The following is a 26,505-nucleotide window of genomic DNA, read 5'->3' on the forward strand; positions in this document are numbered from 1 at the left end:
ATTTGGCAATGAGAGTGAAAAAGTGAAAGTGAAGATTTATACATGTCATTTTATCATGGACCCTTGGTGGTCTGTTGTATATAAACCACAGGACATGACTGTTTGGTCATCTGGCCCAGACATTCCACTACTACCTTGATGACCAACGTCAGAGTTTACTACAAACAGAAAGGAAAAAAATGCAATGACATTACAGTCTGTTCTTGACCTTTAAAATAGTATACTATAATCCAGCAGCCATCACCCCAATTTTAGATTTATTTATTTTTTATCTATTCCCATCCACAACTGGTTACATGTGCAGCGATACCCAACAATGAATGGTCCAACAAATCTTCCATGTGTAGGTTTGGTTCATCCTTTTATTGTGTCATCACACCAAACACATTTTTGACCCCTTCATCAGGATATTTGTAAAAGACCCTGGGGCGTAACGTTTCTTGCGTGATGGCATAATAAAGGAATGATTGGAATATACAAACAGATGGTGTGTTTACATAGTTTGCTTATAATATCCTCAATGCAGAAATCTCTTGTTGTAACTAAAGTGTTAAAGATTGATACTGTGTACCCAACCAATCAAACACCCCATTCTGTTGCCATGCATTTTAAATGAGATGAGCTCAATGTGGTTCCTTAAGTGGATATTTACTTATAGCATTGATACATTTGTCTTACTAAAAAAACATACTGCTCTTAAGCCCAACACATTACATCACTCTGTTATAAATAGCTCCCAGCATTGACTACAGACCTCGTCTGGCCATGACTGCACATATATACATCAGAAGAACTATTTGTGTACAAAGATCTAACAAACCTTTAAATATTTGACAAGGTCCCCGGGGACATCCTTCGATCCAGACTGAATCTTTTCGCAGCATTCAAAAAAATTATAGAGATGCATATCCTGAAATGAATTAGATAAACAAGATATTAGTGTGAGAAAGTGGATAAGCAGGGGAAATCTATAAATTTAACAACAATAACATTATTGAAAAGTAAGGTATAAAATGTTCCTGCTTAGTGTATTTTGGTGCTGACCTCCATGGGGGTAACTTGCTAAATCCCTAGATTTATCCACTGAAGGGATTACAATCCAGCATCAGTACCCAGTTGATAATAAAAGAACATTTCAGATATTGTGCACATTATTTGCTTTGTGGGGTCTTAGTCGAAATTTAAATATTCGGCTCTATAATTCCTTCATTAGACCCTTCTCCATAGACCCAGTCAATCACATTCTCCCAAACCTATAAACGTCTGCACCATAGTCTAGTTCAGGTAAGGCAAATCTTTTGACACTATTGCTGCTGTGGGCTATATTTCCCCTGACGCCAGCTTGCTAGCATTATGGGAGATATTATCAACAATATCAAGGTTGTCTACTCCTGGTCTGGTTACAATAATCCAATCTCCAATTGCATAACCCTTTCATCTCTCCCTGATCTCCAAAATCGGCCCCATAGCCAACCTGACTTCCATCCCCATACTCTCCCACATAGTTACATAGTTACATAGGCTGAAAAGAGACATGCATTGTTTAAGTTCAGCCTTTCCCACATCTGTTAGGACCTCTAGCCCCATAAACTTCATCATTCTATTAATTCTCAATGTGTAAACAAGAAGGTGTATTTCTGAAGAGAATCAATGTGTAAACAGAAGGTGTATTTCTCCAGAGAGAGTGAATATTGGGGTGTATATCTGTAGACTGTCAGTGTGTGAATGTGAAGGTGTATTTCTATGGAATGTCAGTGTGTGAATGTGAAGGTGTATTTCTATGGAATGCCAGTGTGTGAATGTGAAGGTGTATTTCTATGGAATGCCAGTGTGTGAATGTGAAGGTGTATTTCTATAGCATGTCAGTGTGTGAATGTGAAGGTGTATTTCTATAGCATGTCAGTGTGTGAATGTGAAAGTGTATTTGTATAGTATGTCAGTGTGTGAATGTAAAGGTGTATTTCTATGGAATGTCAGTGTGTGATGTGAAGGTGTATTTCTATGGAATGCCAGTGTGTGAATGTGAAGGTGTATTTCTATAGCATGTCAGTGTGTGAATGTGAAGGTGCATTTCTATAGCATGGCAGTGTGTGAATGTGAATGTGTATTTCTATAGTATGTCAGTGTGTGAATGTGAAGGTGTATTTCTATGGAATGTCAGTGTGTGAATGTGAAGGTGTATTTCTATGGAATGCCAGTGTGTTAATGTGAAGGTGTATTTCTATAGTATGTCAGTTTGTGAATGTGAAGGTGTATTTCTATAGTATGTCAGTGTGTGAATGTGAAGGTGTATTTCTATGGAATGTCAGTGTGTGAATGTGAAGGTGCATTTCTATGGAATGTCAGTGTGTGAATGTGAAGATGTATTTCTATAGTATGTCAGTGTGTGAATGTGAAGGTGCATTTCTATGGAATGTTAGTGTGTGAATGTGAAGATGTATTTCTATGGAATGCCAGTGTGTGAATGTGAAGGTGTATTTCTATAGTATGTCAGTGTGTGAATGTGAAGGTGTATTTCTATGGAATGTCATTGTGTGAAAGTTGGGGGTTATGTCTGTGGTTTTTAAGTGTGTGAATATGGTGGTGTATTTCTTTGACGTGTCAGTAAGTAAATGTGGGTGTGTATTTATAGGCAGTATCAGTGTGGGCATTCAGTTTGATTTTATAGACAATGTGGTATTTGCATGGTATCTGTGTTTGTGTGCATGCACATTTTCCCATTTCCCTTTTCTCTGCATGCCCCTTCTTTTTGTTTCTCTCTCCATCTTCCCTTTTAGTGCCTCTCTGCTATGTTTCTCTCTGTACTTTGCCAATCAAGCAGCTAACACCCACCTATAATTATTAATACATTTATTTGTTTTATTCTTTATTTTGTTTGTGCAGTTATTGAACATGTGGTTTTGCATTGCCATGACAGCTGGTGCAACCAGGTTTGTATTCACATATAATCACATGGCGTTTAAAACATTGAGCTTTTTTTTGTTTTTGTAGATAGGTAAACAATATTATATCTTAAGCATCAGAATAAAAGAAAAAAAAGCACAAAGGGAAATTTTAACTTGGCTCACCGATTGGTATTACATTTCCAGGTAAAGTAGGAATAAAGGGCAGGCTAGGACATTGCATTATGATACTGAACTGAGCACCCCTGTCTTAGTGCCTGTCTGCACATGCTTATGCGGTTAGTACAGTAGATCTGATCCAAGCTATTAGTTTTAAACATGCTACACTAGGTAAAAATATAAAAGGAACTGGCTTTTTCACCAGTAAATGACAAGCTGAATATGTATGTCAGTGGTGAGTTTTCAGAAAGTGGTGTCAAAACAGAGTACACTAACTGACCGTATGAGTGGTCATGATAAGAGATTCTAACGTGCATAAGAAGATAGTGACATGAGAGTATATCAAGCAAGCGTAACTAAGATAATGCAAGGCTGTGTATATACCATTCAAGAGCAAAAGTTAACTTCACTAGCCTAGCCAGCCTTATCATTAGGCAGTAGTCGTAACCCCGCTGTGGCCTCGGGCTCTCTGAGGGCTGGGAGATGATTGGGCATACATATCAACTGGGTTTCATGCTTTGGGAAAAGCAGGGAGTGAAAATTGTAACCAGAGCCCCAATACAAACTAATTTAGGGTAGTGCGAGTCTCGTAAGAGCGGATCGGCCTTGGTGCTTTCTGTGGATGGGGCTATTCAAGAGGCTGCAAGGTGTCTCTGAGAGTCCCCTTCAGCCTATGCCATCTCGGATCTCTCTCCCGTTCTGCGGCCCACATAGGGACTCACCCGTCCTAGCTCCCTGCCATGGGTGTCCCAAAGACAGGGTCTCCTGCTCTTTGCAGTGGGGGTGTGTTGTGAGGTTAGCAGGGATTGTCGCTGTTGTTGACTGGGTCCAGCGGGGCTCTGATTGCATGCCCTTCAAGGCGCTGGTGCCGTGCTGGTGCGCCTGAGTGAGACTGTTTGCTTCTTGCCCTGTCAGAGGGATGTAGCTTGTATTCATTGTAGGTGGTAGGGGAGCGACCGTCTCCCCCGTGCTGACCATGCTGGTAGGCCTCGGGCCTTGCTTCGGTGGTACCTGTGAAGTGCATTGTATTTTTTGGTATCCACCGGTAGCCCCGCTGTCATCTCTTGGGTAAGTGCCTTTTTGAGTCGCTTGGAGGTAGTGGAAGGTTGGTAAGATAGGTAATGTTCCCTGTGGTGCAGGAGCATCTCAAGTCTGCTCCCACACAGCTCAGCGGTCAGGCCCCACCCCCAATTATTAAATTATTAATGACATTTTATGCCCAATCTCTTGTACTGCGTAGCATGGCCAAACTGTGCAAAATAAACTTGCTTTCTCTGGGGGGCTCAGCACCCTGTCCATCCTCAACACTAAAGAGCTGGTTGGTATTATGATGGCAGAGACGCAGAGAATAGGATTACATATGTCATGTCCCTATCCCCTCCACGCAGCCTCCTCCTCCACAAGCTGCCACACTACATAATAAGCAGGTAAAGTGAAGACATAGCAAAGCTAACATGCTTTTAGGTGAATTCTTTGGGGAATACTGCTAATAACACATAACGTTCCTAGCATGGTGTGAGGCTCCAGGTGTGCTCATGGTCTAAAGTTGAACTGCTTCTGCAGTTAAGAGTGCTTATTTGTCAATTGATTAACTTAGAATTGTTAGTTTTCATTGTTTGCACAATGATCAGCTCATGTGTGCCAAAATGTGAGTCTGATAATGTTTACTGTTGTCAAAAATTATCAGAAGGGTGAGATTATAATTCTTTGACATTGTTAAAGGCTCATCAGCAGATGTTAGCCTGTCAGTAATTATCAAATCTGTGATTGCAATTTACCCCTGAGTAAAGTAATTGCTATGCATGCATGAATTTCCTGATTACATTTTTTCTTAAAAATCCTGATTTTAATGGAGCTCTCAATTTGCATCTGAATTTGATAAAGATGGGGCAAAATGTTTGCTTCGTCCAGAGTTTTATTGTCCAGGATATTTACAAAGGACCAGCAAGTGTCTTAGCGTTGAAGAACCCCTGCAAGACCAGGTGGTTGTAGAGCCATGGTTAGCCCAAATTGACATCATAGCAAATATTAGGATATCTGGTTAGTACACTCTGTGTTTAAAATTAAAAAGAAATATCCAACACAAGGTTTAATGTACACATGCATGGGCAAAGCATAGGATATCCACTCGTTGAACATGATTGCATGTAATTAAGTTCAAAAAGGGAGCATAAAAAATATCCAGCCAGTGTCACAGTTCTCACCGTGACATTCAGATGAGGTCACCCCAGAAGTGCCCAACAAGGGCTTATCTTCATGTATCCTAACCTCTGGCATCCTCTGACCTTGGCTTACCCTTGTTTATCCTGAACTCTGGCTTCCTCTGACTTTGGCTTCTCCTCGGCAATCCTCATGCATGTGTCCTTGCCTGTACTGCGACTTGGAGCTATATCCTGCACAGCCCCCATGCTCAGACTCACAGGCCAGGTGGCTTCATATCTGGTCACCTTGGTCTGTTTATTTGTTAGGGTGAGCATATATCTCTGCATAGGGTGAGTGTATATCTCTGCAAGATTCCTGACAGCCATGTACCAGTTACAGTCTTTGTTTTAACAACATTCTGTTCCCTAAGAATCATGTTCCAAAATGTAATATATAATTTAATTATGTACTGTAGGGATCCAGGAACTGTCAAAGCACAATTTACATGGCAAGCCATGCTCAACAAATTGTAACATTTGGTCCTTTAGAGGTTAAAAATACAATCTTACGAAGAGTCATATAATGATAAAAATTATGGCATTGCGAAGCTTATGTCAAATTTTGGATTTCATAAATGTGGGTTTTAGAAAGCCATGATTAAACCTAGCACAGTCAGGCATGAATCGTGTGTCTGCAATTTCTAAAGCATTGTCCAGCTAATGCCATGATATACGGCTATAGGTATGAGTAATGGTGAATACACTTTCACAATCAGAGTAACTTCTCTCTCTCTGTTCCTTTAGTCTGGGTCTGTATCCTGGAATGTAGGGCTCTATAATCCCAGGCTCTCCGCCAGTGTCTGCGGTCATTGAGCTTTTTGATTTTGAGCTCTTTCATACTTATGGTTCATTCGCTGTTTACAGCAATCCTTAGGTTTCCATCTCTTGTTCTCCATTATGTCAAGCTATTTTAGGGAACTTAATAGTACAACCATCCTCATTAGATCTGTTCTTCCCCTGCTGTGTGTCTGCTTAGGTTTACCTAATTTATATGTGATATTAGATTCAGGGTATTGTGGACAACCGACAAAATAATTGGAAATATTATAAAATTAGGAAAATGAAAAACAAGGGAAGTGGAAAAACATTTAAATTCAACTGTTTTGACCTAAAATTTGCAATTAATTTGTCCACAATTCTTGATTTAGTGGGGGGAAAAAAACACCAAACCAGTCAGTAATTCTTGAGAAGAGGGGATAATAGGCGCTTGCTATAATATTAAACAGAAGATGTAGGGCAGGCAGCAGTAAACAATACATGGATTCCCGGACCTTGTTGGTACATGCAACACAAATAATAAAAAAAGGAGACAGAATAAACCAAGTCCAAAATGTAAGTACAAGCAGTTATACGTACATAGATTTCCAAATATATGATACAGTGTACCTCAAAGAGAAACAAAATAAAAAAGATAATAGTGCAATACAGTAAGTATAAAGTATAGGTGGTGGATAATTTATTGTCGCTACCACTCACATTTGTATGAGCTAACTCAGAGCTCTGCTGTTTTGCGCATGGACAGAACAATCCCCGTCCCTGTATATAACATTACCTAATTTTTCAAGTGTATAGACTCTTCTATATGTGTATTCCCATCTCACACATACTGATTTTCCCTTATCTTGCCCTTAAGTAATATGGTCGCCAGCTACTTCTGGGAGAAGGAACATATCAGAAACCCTTACGTTGCATCACTTCCCCGTGATAAAACGCCCCTCTCGTTATGTCATGGATTACCACAATTACCTCTCTGAAGAGGTAGGACTTGAAGAATGCATATGGCATGGACTTGTTACTATGCCACTGTGGATAGAATTGTATGTTCAATCTTGGCGACATATGCTTCCACCGTGGAATGCATACAGTCAACCAATACCATGCAAGGAAACCGCTGCATCACTTCCGGTGTGACGCGTGCATTCCAAAATAGTGAAAGGAAACCGGAAATCAGCAACACCAGGAAGCAATTTTGATTTATGAACACTCTATATAATCAAAACGTTAAAGGACTCTACAACACTTTTGTAAAAGCATTTTTAGTGGCGAAGCGTGTAAAGTGGCACTCTATAATCTATTTATACATCTATTTACTGGTTTTATTAGCTTTTGGCAAATTAAACTTAATTTTATATTATATATTACTTTATTTTGCACCAACACATCCTTAGGTGGGGATTATACCACCCATGCTGTTTATACTAGAGCAAGTTCTGCTCTAACAAATGTGAGTGCAATACCTTTTTTATTTATCTGTTTCACAAATTTGTACTTACTTCACCATTGGATTTTTTTCTGCATTTGCCTCCACATATGTCCTGCACATTGCACTTTATCTGACGGACCGATGGTGACCATAGCAACATATATCCTTAGACTGGGATTGTTCCGTCCATGCGCAAAACAGCAGAGCTCTGAGTTGGCTCATACAAATGTGAGTGGTAGCGACATTAAATTATCCACAACCTATACTTTATGCTTACTGTATTGCACTATTATCTTGTTTTTTTTTTTTTGTTTCTTTTTGAGGTCCACTGTATCATATATTTGGAAATCTATGTGCATATAACTGCTTGTACTTACATTTTGGTTGCGGTTTACTCGGTCTCCTTTTTTGTAGTCAGTAATTCTTGCCTATTTGACTCTTGGGAAGATGTCAGGAAGATCTTCAACTACGCCCACCTAGTACACTACACTCCTGCCATGTGCAGTCAGTGGTGGTGTGTTGCCTTAAAACACTGAATGGGTTCCTGATTACATTCTTATGTCAGAAGAAATGTTTAGTTTAATGGTATTTCTTTGTTTTTCTTACTGATAACTGATGATTGTTGTTATGCATGTGAAAAAGATACCTTCTGCAGAAAAAAACTAATATTAAGAACTGAACACTTTTGAAGTGAAATGTAGTGAATTGAACTCTGAATCGCACATTTTATGCCAAACGGATTAAGCTGAAATATCAGATATTTTTTTTTTCCAGCTCAACTATTGTAGCCAAGATCTTGCAATCTGGTTTTCAATTCACTACAGATCATCGTTTAGTGAGCATGGATATGGTTGATATTCTTTACAGATGACATAAAACACTATTATAATGAAAAAGACGTGATTTATTTCTGTAAAATGTCCTACTTACTTGCGTGTAAACAGTGGACTCCAAATGACCTCGGATCTTAAATAGAGGTTTTGCTCCATCTACCCATTTAACATCGCTGCTAGCCTGGTTTTAGAGGAAATAAAAAAGAGGATTATTAGATTTTTCATTTCCGGTTACAAATTTCAAGTACCATTGTTTGCCTTTGGCAAAATGTCTTGTTCCAAATTGCACAAAATTCATAAAGCTAAAACAGTGTGCAAGAACATCTGCTTGAGCTACTTTGTGAAGACCCAATGCCCCACTGGCAATCAAAGTAACCCAGGTACATGTCAAACCATTCATTCATTAATTATTTACCTTCTTAGCAAGGGATGCTGTCATGGACTCCTTGCACTGGTTAGTACATTTATAGTACCCCTTTGAATATTACAACTAGTAAGAGTAGAAATTGGTACTTATATCAACCCCAAATAATCCTGTATGAAAATGAGTGTATACCTAAGTTTTGTACCTTAAAAACAAGTGTCAAGCCATAGCATGAACACCCAACTCAAATATTAGAGATCCCTTCAGGCTGCTTAAGCAATATACAGAAGTATGGATGTCCAGCAGTCCTTATTTGCAATCCATACAGCAGGCAACATTTGGACAGTTAAAACAAAGAATATGAGAACTCGGAGGACATGCAGAATCTCAGAGGAACTCTGCCCTTCGGTTTCTCTCCCCGCTCAGGTTTCAAAAATGTTATTGCTCACTTGTGCCATTACAGAGAGAACCCATACCATTTGCATATCAGACTCATCCTACCCATAAGGGCAGCCCAGAACTGAAATGCTGTCAAGGTCCCTCTCCACAGGAGATACAGCAATCCCAGGTGATAATTTCAGCCTTCTTCGGGCCTCGTCAACCCGCCTTATACAAAATAAATAGACTCTATGCAAACTAGATTTCCACTGTCATTGATTCTTAATTGGTTAAAGGAATTGTATGTGTTTACTGAAAAAAAACATGAATTTTACCTTTTTCATCTGAGAATCACTATGACTCAGGTATCCTGGAGGCAGATTGGCAGAAACTGGCAGCTGCTGCTCGGAGGTCATAATCCGGCCATCTTTCAGCAAAGAGACCCAGCTGTATCCGACTAGAGAGAGAAACAAATGACAATTAGATGGGCCGTCGTGGGAAATGACATCATACTAGAATATTTAATAACATACACAAGGCTACATATTGCTAAATATATATTGTATTTTTATTTCCAAGGAACACTCCAAATACCATAACACCATAACCATTAGAACACATTGACTTCTTACCTGGAGTCTGAGGTTCTAAAGACCTGGACTAGCTCATTGGCTGAGAGTGTCAGCTGATCACTCACAGCCATTTTGCCTTCGTAGTAACTATTTTAAAAAAAATGGTGTTGCTAACAAAAATCAACTATATAAACCAACTATGATTCCTTGATGTGCTCGCTACACATCTTGGAGTTGGTGCTTTAGAATGGAACCTTGTCTACTATTAATTGGTAATGTAATTTAAGGGATGCCTGTCTGGTTAGTTGCATATGGTCTAATTTAGGAGCTAGAAGATACAATCATTTGAAGCGTAGATTAACAGACAGGAAAACAATCAAGGCTATTCACAAAACAGTGAATTGTTGGAACCAAAGATCTTACAATTTATTTATTTTTAAATTAGAATTTAAATTTTTAGGATCAAAATCCAAACTGGAACAAACTAAGCAATTTTTACAGCTCAGTTATTTTAGACTAAAACATGCTACTCCCTGGCCCAAATGATCTCCAGTTTATTCAACAACCCTAAGCAGAAGTGGGATACGGCTGTACAGTCTATATAGGGAACATACAAGGAAAAAAACAATAGTGTGATACAGTATATACAGTGAAAATGTGCGCTTAAATGGATGCACTCACGAGATAGTAAAGGTAAAACAGCATTCAAGGTGCCTCCCCAGGGAATATGGGGGGATGCTGGTATCCTTCGGTAGTGTCTAGCAGCCAAATGGGACACAGGACTCCAGGTGAGTAATGGTAGAAAATATTTGTAGTTTTATTTTCTTTAAAAGGTGATACAACACCAAGCAGATAAAATATAAAAGTGCAGCAGTAGGTCCAACGCGTTTCGTTCAACACAGGAACTTCATCAGGGACCGCACAGTAAAAGAAATCAACAACAATATTGCAGATTGTAAAAAAATACACATCCTACTCACCCTAACAATAATCACTATAAATAGGGCTAATCCCAATGTCCCATTGGTCCTAAGTGTGGGGGGTGTCCTCCGGGCTGCTCTCCATTGGTCAAGGGATAATATCATCCAACTGATTCCATTTTCGGCATTTCAATGCCCAGAAAACGAGCGCGTTTTTTTCATACGCCGGAACCGGAAGTAGACGTTTTCTTTCGCTTCCGCGTTCCACATGCGTTCCACGTGCGTTCCACATGCGTTCCAAGGGCAGTCCGCACATGCTCAGTGGGTATTGCACAACTATCTCAAACGAAAACATCCTAATGCATTTAAAAAAAGCCCTTAAAAGCTCAAAACATAACTAAAGGTGCAATTAATCTCTAGAAAGAGAAAAAATAAATTAATATATGATATACAAACATAATTAATTACTTGAGTGAACCTAAACTTGTCATGTGACAAAATTAAACATTAAACATTATACTTCTGGTGTCTGTAGTTCTATGGAAAAAACAAACACCTTCTCTGCAAATCTATTTAAAGTGACAGACTCTTCATAAATTTATATAAACCTCTTCTTTATTGAGGATATTGTCATAATAAACCCCTCTATAGGTTTATTTTAAAGTGACACACACCTTATCTCCAAAAACCTGTTTGAAGTTATAGATTCCTCCGTGAATCAGTAAAGGTGACAAGCACCTATTACAAAATTATCTAAGTGACTCATACCTAATAGGCTAAACGAATAATAAACTAAAAAACCATAACCTATAGATTTTACAAATGTTCCCTGAATATTATTAGTTAAGGACATTATAAATACCTAGTTAGTACACATAACCGTATAATATAAACTACGTTAGTTATTATTATTGTTTCATATATGTTATCTTAATTCTATTCTTTGGTTTCATACATATGCACCAAAAATAGATCACTCTCATTGTCCCATATCATCAAAAGAAAAAAAGAAAAAGAAAGGAGAAAAAAGGAGAAAAAAGTTATCCCCAGGCCAGAGGGAGTCCACATTAACATGTCCCTAGTAACCTATATGATTGATTGGTACTCCTTTGTCTGGAAGAAGGGTACTCCCTTTAAATAAAAATTATAAAGAGAAGAGTAATCATTACGGTTACTCCAAAAAGCACACCAGATCTATCCCAATGTTTAAGCCCCTGGGTTCCAGGGTCTTTAACTTGTGTATCCAGAAGGTTTCCCTCTGGGATAGCTTCTTAACTCTATCTCCTCCCCGCCAGTAGGGCAGAACATGCTCGATCCCCATACATCGAAATTCTTTAAATGAAAAAGAAGGACAGCTGGAGCAGTGGGCGGAGACTGAATGAGTTACAAGTCCCTTACGTATATTGTTCAGATGTTCCAAGATTCTAACTTTAAAAATACGTTGTGTCCGTCCCACATACTGTTTGCCACACGGACACTGCAGTAAATATACTACATGGTCCGTGTGGCAGCTAATAGGTGATTTAATCCCAAAGGATTCTCCAGTTACAAAACTGTCGAATTCCTTGGTTCTTTCCATATGGGCAGTGGTGCAGGCTTTGCAGCTATTGCATCCTCTAAAACAACCTGAATCGGGAGGTACATTAGATCTGTTGGTTTTAATCGCATAGCTAGGCGCTAGCATGTTCTTAAGGTTCTTATTTCGCTTGAAAATCACTGTTGGACGTTCAGATAGAGAACTGCCCAAAATGGGGTCCTGTTGTAAGATAGGCCAGAATTCAGTTAAACTTCTTTTTATCTTAAGATGATCGGTATTGTATTGGGTTACAAAGGAAGATCTGAAATTACCCCTCCCTCCTGTCCCCGGTGGTTGGTCCTCCAAAAGTTGGCTTCGTTCTAAAGAGCCTATGGAACGGATCTCTTTCTCTAGGGTGTTTTTGTTATAGCCCCTCGCGCACAATTTATTCTTTATATGTGTGGACTGGGTATGGAAATCATGTGGGCGGGAACAATTGCGCTTAAGTCTAGTGAACTGGCTTCGCGCTATGCCTTTAAGCCACGGTTTGTGGTGGCAGCTACGTTGGTGAACGAAACCATTGCCATCCGTTGGCTTGAAGAAACATTTAGTATGGATTTGGCCCTGATCACAAAAAATTTCGAGGTCCAAAAAATGGATCCTGCTCTTGTTCCACTCAGGAGTAAAGACAAGGTTGAACAAGTTGGAATTGAGATAATGAACATAATCTGAAAAGCTGTCAGAAGACCCCTTCCAGATAACGATCACATCGTCGATATAACGCCGCCAGAGCACCAGGCGGATAAAGGAGGAGGGATAGTGTTGATGACAGCCTCCTACTATCTGAAGGAGTCCCTTAATATCCTGGGGGATAGGAAGACGTATATCAAATTACAAAATAACCCCACCCTGGTGTATAACTTAAAACTGAAAGAAATTTTGATCAAAGCCAGGGATAGCGGAATTATATCGCAAAAGAATTTTGATTTCTTGTTTCAAAAAAAATCCAGTAATTCCAATATTCTATTTTCTTCCTAAAACCCACAAACGCCTCCCTGATCCACCAGGTCGCCCTATCATTAGTGGAGTGAACTCTCTCACAGCTAATTTATCAGCATTTATGGATTCGTTTCTCCAAAAATATGCCCAGGGGGCCCCCTCATATATACGCGATACTAAGTCCTTTCTCCAAGAATTGGAGAGTATAGAATGGGAATCCGACTACAGTTGGGCCACGCTTGACGTGACATCTCTGTATACGGTAATCAACCACCGTTTGGGGCTGGAAGCTCTTGATCACTATATGTCCCAGGATTTGGACTTGTCCTCAGGCCAGAGGGATTTCATATTGACTTCGGTCCAGTTTATATTAGAACACAATTTTTTCTTTTTTAACGACCAACATTATCTCCAGATAACAGGTACCGCCATGGGCACCAGGTTCGCCCCCAGTTATGCCAACACCTACATGCGGAGATGGGAAGAACTCTTCGTATGGTCTGGGCATGACTGGAGGGAGAGCCTGGTGCTCTGGCGGCGTTATATCGACGATGTGATCGTTATCTGGAAGGGGTCTTCTGACAGCTTTTCAGATTATGTTCATTATCTCAATTCCAACTTGTTCAACCTTGTCTTTACTCCTGAGTGGAACAAGAGCAGGATCCATTTTTTGGACCTCGAAATTTTTTGTGATCAGGGCCAAATCCATACTAAATGTTTCTTCAAGCCAACGGATGGCAATGGTTTCGTTCACCAACGTAGCTGCCACCACAAACCGTGGCTTAAAGGCATAGCGCGAAGCCAGTTCACTAGACTTAAGCGCAATTGTTCCCGCCCACATGATTTCCATACCCAGTCCACACATATAAAGAATAAATTGTGCGCGAGGGGCTATAACAAAAACACCCTAGAGAAAGAGATCCGTTCCATAGGCTCTTTAGAACGAAGCCAACTTTTGGAGGACCAACCACCGGGGACAGGAGGGAGGGGTAATTTCAGATCTTCCTTTGTAACCCAATACAATACCGATCATCTTAAGATAAAAAGAAGTTTAACTGAATTCTGGCCTATCTTACAACAGGACCCCATTTTGGGCAGTTCTCTATCTGAACGTCCAACAGTGATTTTCAAGCGAAATAAGAACCTTAAGAACATGCTAGCGCCTAGCTATGCGATTAAAACCAACAGATCTAATGTACCTCCCGATTCAGGTTGTTTTAGAGGATGCAATAGCTGCAAAGCCTGCACCACTGCCCATATGGAAAGAACCAAGGAATTCGGCAGTTTTGTAACTGGAGAATCCTTTGGGATTAAATCACCTATTAGCTGCCACACGGACCATGTAGTATATTTACTGCAGTGTCCGTGTGGCAAACAGTATGTGGGACGGACACAACGTATTTTTAAAGTTAGAATCTTGGAACATCTGAACAATATACGTAAGGGACTTGTAACTCATTCAGTCTCCGCCCACTGCTCCAGCTGTCCTTCTTTTTCATTTAAAGAATTTCGATGTATGGGGATCGAGCATGTTCTGCCCTACTGGCGGGGAGGAGATAGAGTTAAGAAGCTATCCCAGAGGGAAACCTTCTGGATACACAAGTTAAAGACCCTGGAACCCAGGGGCTTAAACATTGGGATAGATCTGGTGTGCTTTTTGGAGTAACCGTAATGATTACTCTTCTCTTTATAATTTTTATTTAAAGGGAGTACCCTTCTTCCAGACAAAGGAGTACCAATCAATCATATAGGTTACTAGGGACATGTTAATGTGGACTCCCTCTGGCCTGGGGATAACTTTTTTCTCCTTTTTTCTCCTTTCTTTTTCTTTTTTTCTTTTGATGATATGGGACAATGAGAGTGATCTATTTTTGGTGCATATGTATGAAACCAAAGAATAGAATTAAGATAACATATATGAAACAATAATAATAACTAACGTAGTTTATATTATACGGTTATGTGTACTAACTAGGTATTTATAATGTCCTTAACTAATAATATTCAGGGAACATTTGTAAAATCTATAGGTTATGGTTTTTTAGTTTATTATTCGTTTAGCCTATTAGGTATGAGTCACTTAGATAATTTTGTAATAGGTGCTTGTCACCTTTACTGATTCACGGAGGAATCTATAACTTCAAACAGGTTTTTGGAGATAAGGTGTGTGTCACTTTAAAATAAACCTATAGAGGGGTTTATTATGACAATATCCTCAATAAAGAAGAGGTTTATATAAATTTATGAAGAGTCTGTCACTTTAAATAGATTTGCAGAGAAGGTGTTTGTTTTTTCCATAGAACTACAGACACCAGAAGTATAATGTTTAATGTTTAATTTTGTCACATGACAAGTTTAGGTTCACTCAAGTAATTAATTATGTTTGTATATCATATATTAATTTATTTTTTCTCTTTCTAGAGATTAATTGCACCTTTAGTTATGTTTTGAGCTTTTAAGGGCTTTTTTTAAATGCATTAGGATGTTTTCGTTTGAGATAGTTGTGCAATACCCACTGAGCATGTGCGGACTGCCCTTGGAACGCATGTGGAACGCACGTGGAACGCATGTGGAACGCGGAAGCGAAAGAAAACGTCTACTTCCGGTTCCGGCGTATGAAAAAAACGCGCTCGTTTTCTGGGCATTGAAATGCCGAAAATGGAATCAGTTGGATGATATTATCCCTTGACCAATGGAGAGCAGCCCGGAGGACACCCCCCACACTTAGGACCAATGGGACATTGGGATTAGCCCTATTTATAGTGATTATTGTTAGGGTGAGTAGGATGTGTATTTTTTTACAATCTGCAATATTGTTGTTGATTTCATTTACTGTGCGGTCCCTGATGAAGTTCCTGTGTTGAACGAAACGCGTTGGACCTACTGCTGCACTTTTATATTTTATCTGCTTGGTGTTGTATCACCTTTTAAAGAAAATAAAACTACAAATATTTTCTACCATTACTCACCTGGAGTCCTGTGTCCCATTTGGCTGCTAGACACTACCGAAGGATACCAGCATCCCCCCATATTCCCTGGGGAGGCACCTTGAATGCTGTTTTACCTTTACTATCTCGTGAGTGCATCCATTTAAGCGCACATTTTCACTGTATATACTGTATCACACTATTGTTTTTTTCCTTGTATGTTCCCTATATAGACTGTACAGCCGTATCCCACTTCTGCTTGTGGTTCTATACATATATATGATCGTTTTGTGGTGGATAACGATCTTGGGAGGCTACAGACTAATTGAAGTTAAGTAATCGTTATTTAACACACAACAACGTAGTTGTTTTGTTTTGCTATTCAACAACCCTGGCTGGTGTCATACGTAGCCATTGATACTGATTAAAGGAGGAAAATACCGGGCACTTCAGCAGTGTCGTTCTTTTTGCTGCCTGCTTTTGTACTGATGTCACAGCTCACATGGTAGAATGTAAACAGCAGATGGTGTTTCTGATGAAGGTACAGTGGAAGTTCAAGCTTTATCTAAAACAAAATCATATAATGAGACTAATTAGATATAAAATGACAGCATGTTACAGAAAATAATTACATGGAAGGAGGTCCGCTCCAGTTGAATATAGAGTACCAAACAAGGAAAGGTCTAGACTCCACCAAGCAATATCATTCATTCAGTTTAAAGTGAACATTTTATGACGGATATAAGTTTCCAATTTTATAACCAGCTGGATTAAGTCATTTTATACAATTAAGTGTTTCTTCCCTTAAAACTATTAAAAACTCAAATTTTAATTTATCTCCATTACCCTGTCTCTTGCTGAGACGATCAGTCAATTTTTCAGTCTGTTACAAAGCCAAATTATTTTAACATTATTAGAACTAGCCTCTAGCCAGTGAAACTTGTAATCAATGAAAACCCAAGCTTACCTCATCGTAGAACTCTGGGCTTTGGTTATGGTGCAATACAGCAGCAAATGCATTGGTGATGTACAGGGGTCCACCGGGCTTCCCATAAATACACTGTAATTAAACACAAATTAGTAAATAAAAATATATTGGAATAAATGTATTTCCTGAGCACTGGTGAACCAGAATGTACAGACATATTCATTACTGCATTTCATTGCTACTTTTGTCAGATATTTACTTTAAATCTGGCGGCTTTTCTCATTTTAAGATCTCAAGATATTGCTCCAGGTCATTGATCATCAGCTTTAGGCCAGCCAGATAAATCAAAGAATCTCCCCACCCAGACTAGAAAAAGTATACCTCTCCATTTAATGACTGAGATGTTTGTATGCTACAGATCAAAATTTTCTGGCTCTCAATTCATAAAACTCTTTACACTATGACACAGATCTGAATTCTCAAACGTAAATGTGTGTACAAGGATATGGTCTGGCTACTAATTGATGGAGACGGTGAGGGAGCGCTGGACCACTGAAATATGTGCCCAAACCTATTTTGATAACTCTTATCACACATAGCCAAATGATGTACATGGCATCAAATTGGTTACCCATTTAATAAAAACATCTTGGTGACATATTTTTTATTTAATACCGGTACATACATTCTCAAATTAATTCTGCATAACAACTAAATTAGACTCGTTCAAGAATGTGTACGCAAAACTGTATAGATATCAAAATCATACGAGGTGTAATACAAACCTTCAGAGCTTGTGAATCTGGTTCATCTGAATCTCTGAATTCAATGGAGACCACAATGTTTCTTGCCTAAAATACAGTAATTGGGTAAAACAAATAAGAAACGTGGCCTGACGTTCTTAAAATTTGTTCTCTGATTATTTTGCATGTATACGTACCTTTGCAAATGTTTTTTGGCTATCATATTTTAAGTGCAAAGGATAGATGTAGAACTGGTTTTTGTAGGTGGTGAATGGGTAGCAGTATTTGGTCACTTCTGGCACAAATTCCTCCACCTCAACAGCAATCCTTTGATTCTCCTTGTTGTATGGTCTGATGGGAACATAGGAGGAAGTGACACAGTCTGAAGGAAAAAAGCAGTTTGTGTTAATTGAAATTAGTTTGTTCAAAGATCTATCATCTACTTAAAGGAATGCTGTTAACTCCATATCCCCCACAGTGTGCCACCGCCTACACCCTGGCGGCCCACCTAATGTAAATAGTCAGTCAGTTGGCTAATTTTTCACTTGACTAGAGCTATACCGCTTAAATTATAAATATTTATATATGCAAGACCATGGCTTATGAAACGTCCTATTTAAAGGAACACACAACACACATAAAGAAACAGTTCAGCTTGAGAGTCTGTAGTGGCATAAAATGGGGGGGGGCGCAACTTTTGGAAGCTTTTTTTAGATATAATGAAAACAATCATAAATAAATGCATGCATGTTCTAATTAATGCCTGTAAATCCACGACACAGTAATCTAGGCAAGCAAATCCGATCTACCGCAGCTTGAGGCTGTGCTCCAAGAACAGTTCACAGAGGTAGAAAAGTAAATCACAAAAAAACAAACTCTTCCTAAACACTGACAAAACTGTCACAATGATCTTTGGAACAGTACCTAAATTACACAATTCCCATCTATCCATCAAAACAAAATCAAATAGCACACTGACCGCAGTCCACTCTTTCAAATACTTGAGTAAGTTGTTAGACCCCAATCTATCTTTCAGCCTCCCCCTAGAAAAACTTGCATCAAAACTGTATCCAAAACTAGGTGCCCTGTACAGAAACAAATCCTGCCTAAGCCCTACAGTAAAGGAAAAGATTGTACAGCAAATGCTGATGCCAACCATTAATTATGGGGATGTAGTATATGCACCTGCACCGCAAACTCACCTAAATAAGCTTAATACATTGTATAACTCGTTCTGCCGCTTTGTGCTACAATGTAATTACATGGCCCACCATTGTGACATGCTAAAAGAACTAAACTGGCTGTCGCTGGAATTCAGACGCACCCTTTATATTTCCAGCCATGTGTTTAAGAACTTTTTTGGGAAGCTCCCACCCTACCTGAGCAGAATGCTCTCCCCGGCTGTTCCCACCTCCTATAATCTCCGATCCAGTACCAGCACTTTATTTAATCTACCTCAATATAAAAAGAAAACTGCCCAATTCTACTTTTCCTACAGAGCACCTCAATTATGGAACCGGCAACGCACACTTTCAAATCTTCCCCAGGCCTAATAGCCTAATATCCTTTAAGAGATCCCTCTCTACATAACTCAAAACAGAATGCATCTGTCATTGTTGATTATATATTCCCTACCAGTTCTATGTTAAATTTTGTATGTATTGTGTAATAATATTGTTTTGTATTTTATTGTACCCTATTGTATCAATGCAATGATTTGTGGACCCAGGACATACTTGAAAACGAGAGAAATCTCAATGTATCCTTCCTGGTAAAATATTTTAGAAATAAAATAAATGTTTTAATGAATGGGATATCCACTAAATATTAATTTAAAAATAATAATAGGGGGGGGCGGAGCCTGCGCTCGAACTGAATGGCTGTGTGAGGACGGAGCTCCCGAGCCAGCGGCTATCTAAAGCAACGATTTAAACGGCAAATCAGCAAGATACCACTCCAAAAGGTGGAGCAGCACAATGTCCCAACGGGGACTGAGAAAAACGGGAGAAAATAAAGATAAACATGCATTTTTCGCCACGAAAACGGTATCTCAAAAAAATACAGCGAATCACTCACAAGATGGCGACGGCTGCAGTGAAGAAAAAGTGCCTTCCCAGCCACAATCCCCACAGCACTCCCCACAACGCACCATGCAAATTCAAGTGGATATATTCCAAAAAATGCTGGATGATATGGCTGCGAAAATCCAGCTATCTGTCCAGACGGCAATCGCAGATCTAAAAAAGGACATTACAGACATAGGTAACCGCACGGCACATGTGGAAAACAAGATGGCGGAATACGCCGAGGCCCATAACAGCCTAGCCGAAAAGTTGGAGTTACTAACAGCCCAAATGGAGAAACAAGAAGTAAAAAATATGGACCTTGAAGATAGGTCTCGGAGACAAAATGTGAGGGTAAGAGGGATCTCGGAGGACGTACACAATTCAGACCTCATGGCATTTTTAACCGACCTCTTTCAGACCCTGGCGCCAGACATTCCTACAGACATGCTGCTCATGGACAGGGCGCACCGAGTAGCAAAACCCCAACACCTACCTGCATCCACGCCAAGAGATGTGCTCCTCAAATTCCACTATTTTCATGTAAAAGAAACTATCATGCGAGCTGTTGGGCCTCAAAAAACCTTACCGGATCAATATAAGAAGATCCAGATCTTCACGGATCTCTCAGCAGAAACACTGAAGCGCAGAAGAACCTTCAGAGAGATCACCTCCGAACTGAGAAGCAGGAAAATCCCATATAAATGGGGATTCCCGATCAAACTATTAATCCACAAAGAAGGTAAAACACATGTAGCACCAGACGTTGACACCGGCACCCGCCTGCTTCATTCCTGGGGTATCGACATTCCGACGGGTCCAGCTAGACCCCTACAGAGATCACCATTAATCCCGGACTGGCAGACGGTGAGGCAACATAAATCTCCCAGGAACACCAATCTCGCCTAAAGGAGTCTTGAACAGGACAGTCCTTAACCTACCACTGGCACTTGACTCGAGCATCCATCCATCCCACAAGTAACAAGACAACCAACTTGTAATGAACTTTCTAATCCTGGACTATATAGACATTTCCCACGGTTCAGGGACACAGAATGTCCACACGATACGGACGAAGAATGGGAGTGGGTAATGTACAGAGGGCAACGGGTGTGGAGATTAGCCCTTTCACGACTCGACGGTACCACCTTTGACAAATGAGGTGTCCATTAGAAGGGAAAAGGGCCTAACCTTAGATAACTTAATTAACTTAACCTACTGCACCAACCCGTAGGGCGTAAATGTCCGGTTTGCCCGGTTCGTACAAGCTGGCCCTCTTCTCCTGCCTTCTCACGGCGGACGAGACTCTGACCCCTACCCACGCCCCACACATACCAATAACTTTAACATAACCATCACTCCAGGCCCATTTAATAAATACGCGGAATGGAGGTCTCTCACTATATGTGCCGAAGCTTACGCTTCCCCAGGCTCCACACCTAGGAGCATGTCCAGGGTCAAGCAAGGTAATATATGAAATAAAAAAAAAAAAAAAAAAAAAAGACTAAGGATAGTTTGAGAGCCGTAGGCTCGGGATAGTACTCACCTGGGCAGCTTGCAGGCTAGACCAGGCATCCTCAACCCCTCAGATAGGGCGAGCTAGTGAAGGTAACTAGCGGGTTAACTGGTGCCCTTAGGGAAAGTCAGGGCAAAATGGCTAAGTTATATTTCTTGTTGTATTTTTGTTTGTATATATGTTTATTGCTTGTTTTATTCCTATGGTCCACCATCAGGTCTCCCGCACACAGCCACACACGAAGCTCAGAAGGGCAAAGCAAAGGGACAATGCGAACCCTTCCTCCGCTATACAGTAGTCAGCGTAAACAACCCGGTCAACTGTTACAGAACAAGCATGATATCATCCAAGGTACTCTGCATCCTCGCAGCAATACTAACAACACACACATTCAGTCTAAAACTATACTCACATAATGTGCAAGGACTAAACATACCGTACAAAAGACATGTCCTGACTAGAGAACTCAAAAAGTCACAAGCTGACATTGTATACCTGCAAGAAACCCACTTTAAGTCAGGTGTCCACCCGCAGCTTAACCCAACCTCCTATCCCCACCAAGCGCATGCTACCACCTCCAAAAAATCTAGAGGGGTGTCTATTCTCCTTGGTAAGGACCTCACGGTATCCTCCCATAACCAAATCATTGACCCAGGAGGCAGGTTCATCATATGGCAATGCACACTCAATGACCGTGACTACACCCTGGTAAATATCTACGCCCCAAATACCAACCAAAGGAACTTCCTACATAGTGTCTTTACCAAAATAGAGAGCATACGAAAGGGCACGTTACAAATTAGCGGTGACATCAATCACGTACTAGATCCGGGGTTGGACTCCACCAGGCCGACATCATCACAACACTACAAACTCCTTAAAACCCAAAGCAAAGGCATTAGAAAATTGCTGTCTCTTTATGGTCTTCGCGACGTTTGGAGAGCACTCCACCCGACGGAACGAGCATACACACACCACTCTAAAGTACACAACTCATACTCCAGAATCGATAATTGCTTTATGCACGAATCAACCATGACTGGCATAATAGACTGTGACATCCTGACGGTTGACTGGTCGGACCATGCACCTGTAACACTAACATTAGCGACCTCTTACGAGTACAAACACAGGAATCCATGGCGCCTGAACGAGAGCATACTCTCAGATACGAAATACTGCGCAACTTTGACAGCAGAACTCCAACACTATTTCAACACGAACACATCGACAAACATGAACGCACACATGGTGTGGCTCGCTCATAAAGCGGTAATCAGAGGATTGCTAATCAGCAGAGCCTCGTACCTTAAAAAACAACAGGAGAAGGAGGAGACACAACTACAGCGGCATATAGCCAACCTCCACGCAGAAAACCAGACACGAACCTCAGCCGCACACAAAACACAAATCACTACACTCCAAAACAAACTCCAGGAGCTTCGACTCCACAAATTTGGGCTAATGTTGAACAGGGTGAAAGCCCGCACATACGCCCAGGGGAATAGGGCCACAAAGCTAGTAGCACATCACCTAAGGGAAAGGCAACAACAAACACGAATTGCACACGTAGTAAACACGAAAGGACAGAAGGTACATTTACCTCTAGAGATTTGTGGCGAGTTTGCGCAATATTATAGCAAACTTTACAACCTCTCGAAAGACCCAAACACACCCCAGCCCACCACAAGTGATATACAAGCCTATCTGTCGGGCATACCACTACCGACGATATCCGATACCCAAAAAAAACTTCTAGACGCCAAGATCACAGAAAGCGAAGTAGTAGAATGCATCAATGCCCTACCAAAAGGGAAAGCACCAGGCCCAGACGGCTTCACTAACGACTATTACAAAACGTTCATGCCCCAACTAGCCCCACACTTATGCAGGGCTTTTAACAGGGCACTCCATACCGGAAGCTTCCCTGCGGAGTATTTAGCGGCCAGAATAATCACCCTCCCGAAACCGGGCAAACCACCAACACACTGCCAAAATTTCCGCCCTATATCTCTCCTAAACTCAGATGCCAAGATATACGCGAAAATATTGGCCAACCGACTCAAAAACATCCTCCCCACTATAATCTCAGACGACCAAGTAGGCTTTGTACATGGGAGACAGGGATCGGACAACACACGTAAAGTAATAGACGTCTTACATACAATACAAATAGACAAGACCCAAGGACTCATAATCTCATTAGATGCGGAGAAAGCCTTCGATCGGCTAAATTGGCTATTTCTAGAGGCTACCCTCACTAAATTTGGATTTCCCCCCACATTTCTCAAAGCTATCAAAGCCCTATACAGTTATCCAAATGCAGCAGTATCGACGTCCGGGTTCCAATCGGAGCCTTTTGACATTACTAATGGAACTAGACAAGGCTGCCCCCTATCGCCGCTTCTATATGTATTGGCCCTTGAACCACTTGCGGAATCAATCAGACGCAACCCAAACATACATGGTATCAACATAGGAGACAGAGAATACAAGATTAACCTTTTCGCGGACGATGTCCTACTAACACTATCCCAACCGCTGATATCGCTCCCGAACCTTCAAAACGAACTCCAACATTACAGCATGCAATCATACTATAAACTCAATACCTCCAAGACACAAGCAATGGGGATAGGTATGGCGCGGGACACACTAGACAGACTGAAATCAGCATTCCACTATGACTGGAGGGAAGACTACCTTATGTTCTTGGGTGTTAGACTAACTAAATCGCACAACGCGCTCTTCTCCATGAACTACCAAAAACTTTTTAAAGAAATAGAGACCACACTGAAGAAGTGGGAGGGAAAGTACTTATCATGGATGGGCAGGTGCGCAGCAGTCAAGATGATGATTCTGCCTAAAATACTTTATCTATTCAGATCGCTGCAAATTCAGGTCCCCGCTAGATACCTCAAAGCACTGCAGACGACTTTACTTAAGTTTGGTTGGCTAAATAAAAAACCCAGGGTATCCTGGAAACTCCTATCTAGAAAAATAGAGGACGGAGGTTTGGGGTTCCCCAATGTGAAAGAATATCATAGAGCTACACACCTGGCTAATGTCTTGGGATGCCACCAACTGTCGCGACCTCCTCAGTGGCTGTCTCTGGAATCCAGTAGACTAGGAGGGTCCCACTTAACATATCTCCTATGGGCACCCAAAAATAAGAGACCCCACACACCCAAGATGTTGCCGACCACCAGGCTCATGTTGTCCATATGGGACAAAAATAGGCACAGAGTATGCTCGCAACAAAACTGGTCCCCGGCAACCCCCCTGAAAACACTACACGCTATTAACCCTTCATTTAACTATAAACTATGGGCAGAACACAACATAACTCATATCCACCAAGTGACCCGCAAGGGAGCAGTTCAGAGCTTCCATGACCTACAAACGCAATGCGTGTTACCGAACAAGGCCCAATTCTCATATATCCAAATGAATCACACCCTGCATCCAGAGGGCACAGGAACACAGCCAGGACAAGGTGAGCCGAAATTGACCCACTTTGAATCTAAATGCCTAGACACAAGACAACAGGGTAAATCTCTGTCTATGTGCTATAACCTACTAATTAGAGAACCACAACCGCAGCTCTGGAATTTTCAGAGAGAGTGGAACAAGGATCTAGGGAAAGACCTTACACCTCAGGAATGGAGCTCGGCATTCTCAGCCCATAAGGGAATGACCAGATGTGCGTCGCACATTGAAACCGCAAGGAAGGTTTTGTACCGTTGGTACCTCACGCCAGATAGACTGGCGCGAATGTATAAAAACACAGATGGCATCTGCTGGAGATGCGGGGGACCTGATGGTAGTATGCTGCACATTTGGTGGAATTTCCCACAGATACAGCCGGTATGGGAATTGGTGGGAAACACTATAACTCAAAGCACAGGTTGGGTGATGACACCTTCTATAGAAACATGCCTTCTACACATCTTACCAACTAACATCCCAAAACACATACGCAAAACGATATACCTCATAAACATAGCAACAATGACACTCATAGCAAAGTATTGGAGATCATCAGCAGTCCCAACTAAGCTAGAAATACAGAACCTCGTATCCACAAACGTGGCCTACGAAAAATTCACAGGAACGCAAGGTCACAGGAGCTGTATAAGTGCGGATTCATACACCTTGTGGCATACATACTTAGCTAATTCCCGACTAAGGGATCAAAACAGAAACCATGAACCCCCTTGAACGGGGAAATACACTAAAAACAATAAAATCAGAAAACAATAGCATAGTCAGGAGATTACTGACTGCACAGGACGAGACCCCATACAGTGAATTACAGACGGCTGAGAATAATCACAGGGACCTGCCCTCATAACACAGCCATCATTGGAGACATAAACATACAAATATAGGAATCATAGGATGTAAATAACACTTGTATATAGTTCTTCCTGTTCTTACACTGGAATTTACCATACCTACGACCATAAACCAAAGGTCATATACAGACCGAATGCAGAAACACCAAAGTTGGCAAATTGGTCAAGTGGGTACGAGATGTACGTGCAGACAAATCACCTGTATAACCAATGTTTTAGGAAAATCTGCAATGTTAAACATGTACCCCCACCTTCCCTTTTTTCTTAATTCTGTATCCCTTACAATGATACTTGTGAATTGATGATATTTGTGATGCAAACAGAAAATAAAAAATGTTAATTATATAAAAATAATAATAGGGTAATAGGGTAAGAGTTAATAAACATTGCCTGTGATAGGAATATAGGGATAGGAATATATAGTGTACATATTTACAAGCATATCTCATTTAAAGTATTTTTTTTATTCAGCTTTGGGATTTCTAGAAATACATTCTTCACCGAAACCTATTGAAGCGGATGTGGGAATCTTATGAACTTTCTAAAAGGTCAGAGAACAAATCACCAAAATTGTGATGTTGGGATATTTTAAGACTTTGCAGAAAAAAATATATTTATACTTGCATTTTTTTGTTCTAATTTTTTTTGTGTACAGAGATATCAGTACAACAAATATTTGATTACACATCTATTTTGTTTTAATTTGATAGCTATTTCAGCGAAGAATTAAAAAAAAAACTAATTTTTTTACCACTTAAATTCCCAGAGAGATGCCAGTATGAGCTTAATAAATCTAGACATTTCATATTCAAATTCATAAATATAAAAATTGACATGGTGTGTGCATTTAAAGGGATACTGTGTAAATTACAATTCTCATAGAATTAGATAGATGTGAATTCTTTCAAATTAGGTTCATCCC

The 26,505-nt window shown here is 40.4% G+C and overlaps 1 protein-coding gene across 1 annotated transcript in view; it reads right to left on the reverse strand.

Annotated features, from left to right (window-relative positions):
• The window catches only part of DOCK11 (dedicator of cytokinesis 11), a 293,614-nt gene that overhangs the window by 184,449 nt on the left and 82,660 nt on the right, over positions 1-26,505 (reverse strand). Inside the window, exons 17-23 of the mRNA XM_063432045.1 lie at positions 17,844-18,028; positions 17,689-17,754; positions 16,943-17,035; positions 16,417-16,540; positions 9,377-9,498; positions 8,397-8,480; positions 821-910 (exon numbers count right to left, since the gene is read on the reverse strand). Coding sequence (XP_063288115.1) covers positions 821-910; positions 8,397-8,480; positions 9,377-9,498; positions 16,417-16,540; positions 16,943-17,035; positions 17,689-17,754; positions 17,844-18,028 — 764 coding nt within the window. The remainder of the gene's footprint in view (positions 1-820; positions 911-8,396; positions 8,481-9,376; positions 9,499-16,416; positions 16,541-16,942; positions 17,036-17,688; positions 17,755-17,843; positions 18,029-26,505) is intronic.

The sequence above is a fragment of the Pelobates fuscus genome, chromosome 9 (genome assembly GCF_036172605.1).
Source record: "Pelobates fuscus isolate aPelFus1 chromosome 9, aPelFus1.pri, whole genome shotgun sequence".
Classification (NCBI taxonomy): domain Eukaryota; kingdom Metazoa; phylum Chordata; class Amphibia; order Anura; family Pelobatidae; genus Pelobates; species Pelobates fuscus.